At 34.2% G+C, this 3,206-nt stretch overlaps 1 protein-coding gene across 1 annotated transcript in view; it reads left to right on the top strand.

The window, feature by feature from the left end:
• The first annotated feature begins 1,545 nt into the window (after positions 1-1,545).
• Positions 1,546-3,206, top strand: part of KIAA0020 (KIAA0020 ortholog) — a 34,269-nt gene continuing 32,608 nt past the window's right edge. The window contains exons 1-2 of the mRNA XM_012652885.1: positions 1,546-1,631; positions 2,742-2,960. Coding sequence (XP_012508339.1) covers positions 1,550-1,631; positions 2,742-2,960 — 301 coding nt within the window. The 5' untranslated portion in view covers positions 1,546-1,549. The remainder of the gene's footprint in view (positions 1,632-2,741; positions 2,961-3,206) is intronic.

Below are 3,206 nucleotides of genomic sequence, written 5' to 3'. Positions count from 1 at the left end.
CAAACCCCAATTGAGGCATATTTTACAAAATACAAAGGAGACATGATGGCTGAATTCAGTGTATCCTCAAATAGAAAGAGGACATTAGTGGAAAAACTGGTGAAATCCAAATAAACCCTGTCACTTAGTTAATAGTATTGTATGTTAATATTAGGGGAAGCGGGGCAAAGGGTATATGGGAACTCGCTGCATATCTTTTCAACTCTTCTGCAAAACTAAAATTATTTCAAAATAAAAATTAAAACAAATATATAGAGAAAACATGTAAATGAATGGATTTTTAGAAAACTGCATGCAATAGAAGAGCTAAAGAGATGCAGATAGGGTTGTGGTGGCTATAACCAAGTGATAAAGTGACCCTACAGTCAGTCCTGAATGCTCTGAGGAAGGCGAGTAATTCAGAGCCCATTCCTTTTTTTCAGGATCATATTAGTAAAGTCTGAATTAGAACAGCTTTTCCAAAATGTTTCTTGGAACTCTACCATTCTCTAGAGATGTTTCTGGAAAAAGTGGCTCAACTAAGGTTGGAAAATCCTCCATACTTTAGCCTTTGCTTGGCAATTGATAGTTATATTAGCAAATTAAAGAATTTGAAAAAATCTTTCCTTATAGGCTGATTTAACTTACTGTTTCCCAAATACATTTTATCCCAGAACCCTTCTTTTGTACCTATTAATATCCTGATAAATTAGTTTGAATGGAAAATTGTAATCTAGAAATATCTGATAGTGTCTAGGGATCCCTAACATCTACTCTTTAGGGTCAACTTTAGAAATGAATTGAACGTACAACTTTGGAAAGTGGAAAAATGAGCTCAATGACTTTGCTCTTGATCTGCTTCTTTCAGGGGCCTTGAGAAGGTGAGGGGTTATCTCTTGTTTGTCCTGTGCACCATGGGATCCCAGTACCCTAGAAGTGAACTGTTGGGCAGGTTTTTTAAATGGAATATTAAATATTACATCATAATCTTATTTTGGTGTTCACTACAAGCTACTTGGCTGCCTCTAAAACAATCACAAGTTAAACATGGGATAGTAATCTTTGTTGTAGCTACATTGGGTTACATAGGGATCTTTCAGATGATCCTTTATTTTCTTTCATTAAATTTGAATATGTGGTAAGTACAGCCTATTTTTTGTTCCTAGTTTTTAAGGATAAAGATCAAGAAATCAATAGTGATATTGTCAGTTACTCATTACCAAGTCTTTCCGCCTTACAAAATGGAAACACTGATGCTTATACTTAATGTCAATAATGGTCAATTTTTAGCCGTTGCTGAAGCGTTGCCTCCAGATATATCAGGGACTAGCCAGCATGTGTGCATGTTCTTAGGTTTCGTATTTGTATCTTGTTCATTTTCGGTTTTAAAATCGTAGAGGCAGTGATTGTATCATTGCTGGACTTGCGTGGGTACTGTACGCAGGTAGTTTGTGCTCCATCTGTGAGCTCAAGGACTAAATGTGGCAATGACTACTTAATGACTCTTTCTTAATGAACAATTCATTTTGATTCTTTTTGGTTTGGATTTTTGTTTTCCAGAGTTATTGCAATGGAAGTCAAAGGGAAGAAAAAATTCACAGAAAAGAGTTCAAAGGTATCACAAGAAAAAAACAGATTTCATAAAAATAATGGTAAGATAGTCATGCCAAAACATGTTTCCCATGTGGTTGGTTGGCCATTGTACTTGGTGGGGTAGGAGGGTATATAGCATATTTTAATCTGTATTCATGAGCAGGATTAGGATTAAAATAGTAGGAAGAAATAGGTGTTATTGTGTATGAGTTAGCATGGTCCTCATGAAATTTAGACATTTAAGAAATTGCCAGAATAATTGAGGAATGCTTTACTCATGAAAGGCCCTTTATTTCAGCCATTGATGCTGTTGCCTCATTTATTTACACTAATTCACCATATGTTTTGTATCAATGCTTAATAAAATTGGGGCTGGTTAATACATACTGCTGATAAACCAAATACTTTTCACTTCAGCATTTATAATGGTGACGTCTTTATTATTCCATCAGGTGTCACTATTGCAAAATAAAAAAGTCAGGTACTATATAAATAACTAAATGTTTTCTTAAGCAATCTTTTTTTTCTTTCAGTAGTCTTAAGACATAGCTATTGCTGTTTGCATCTCATTGTTAGTTTGCAAGCTTTGTTGACTAAAGAAGGTTTTTATCAAATAATTTTTTTATAGTCTTCAAAAAATTTTTTCTCAAAATTAGAAATTTTGAAAATAAACCTTTTTAGTTTGTCTTTATGATATACTTTCTAAATTTCAAAAGTGTTCAATTTATTCTTAGACTCATGTTAGAGAACCATTGAAAATTATGTATAAGGACTAATGTTATGGACTCATTAAAGCAGAATAGAAAGGTATATAAGTAATATCTCATCTCTACTATATGCTTACAGCTAAAGAAATACACGAAACCAATAGCAGTGGTTATCTGTAGGTGGTACAATTGTGGAGAGATTTTATTATACATTTCTCTAGTTTCTAGGTTTTATATCATGAACCTTTATTAAACTTTTATAATCAGGGAAAGAGTTTTTAAATTTCGTTTTGGTTGTTTAAATCCTACTCTATTCAAAAGGATAAATGTTGCATATTTGAGAATAAGACAAAGTATGTCTCACTAGAAGTGTCTAATTTTCTGTAGTGAATGTAATCCGGTGGATAAAACAGATCTGGGTCCAAAATCACTGAAGCTATAATTATTTATTTTTGTCACTAGCTTCTGGTTCTTCAAAGTCATTCCCAAGAAAAGTTGCTAAGCAAGGTGGATCTAAAATTACATCTAAGAACTTTGAGAAAAGTGCCACAAAACCTGGGAAAAAGGGTGTGAAGCAGTTCAAGAGTAAGCAACAGGGAGACAAAGCACTGAAGAACAAATTCCAGCAGGCAAATAAATTCAACAAGAAGAGAAAATTCCAGCCAGGTGGTAAAAGTGATGGTAAGTTCTGATTTCTTGAGCATAGTCTCTGCAGACACCTTGCCCTGCCTGAGCTAGTGCCTGAACCATTGTGTACAGGGACTCTGGAAATGAATTAGAGACTTGCCATTCTTGTTCTTTGACCGGGAACATTTTGGGGGTGAGAGGAGGGAAAGGTATATTATTAATACATAGGCTTAAATAAATGACATAGTATCCTTTCCTGGTCAAAATTTCCCTCTAGTGTTTAGAGTTCCATATTTCTTT

This window comes from Propithecus coquereli, unplaced genomic scaffold, assembly GCF_000956105.1.
Source record: "Propithecus coquereli isolate 6110/MARCELLA unplaced genomic scaffold, Pcoq_1.0 Scaffold403, whole genome shotgun sequence".
Taxonomy (NCBI): Eukaryota; Metazoa; Chordata; class Mammalia; order Primates; family Indriidae; genus Propithecus; species Propithecus coquereli.
This window is presented reverse-complemented; position numbering and strand designations above follow the sequence as displayed.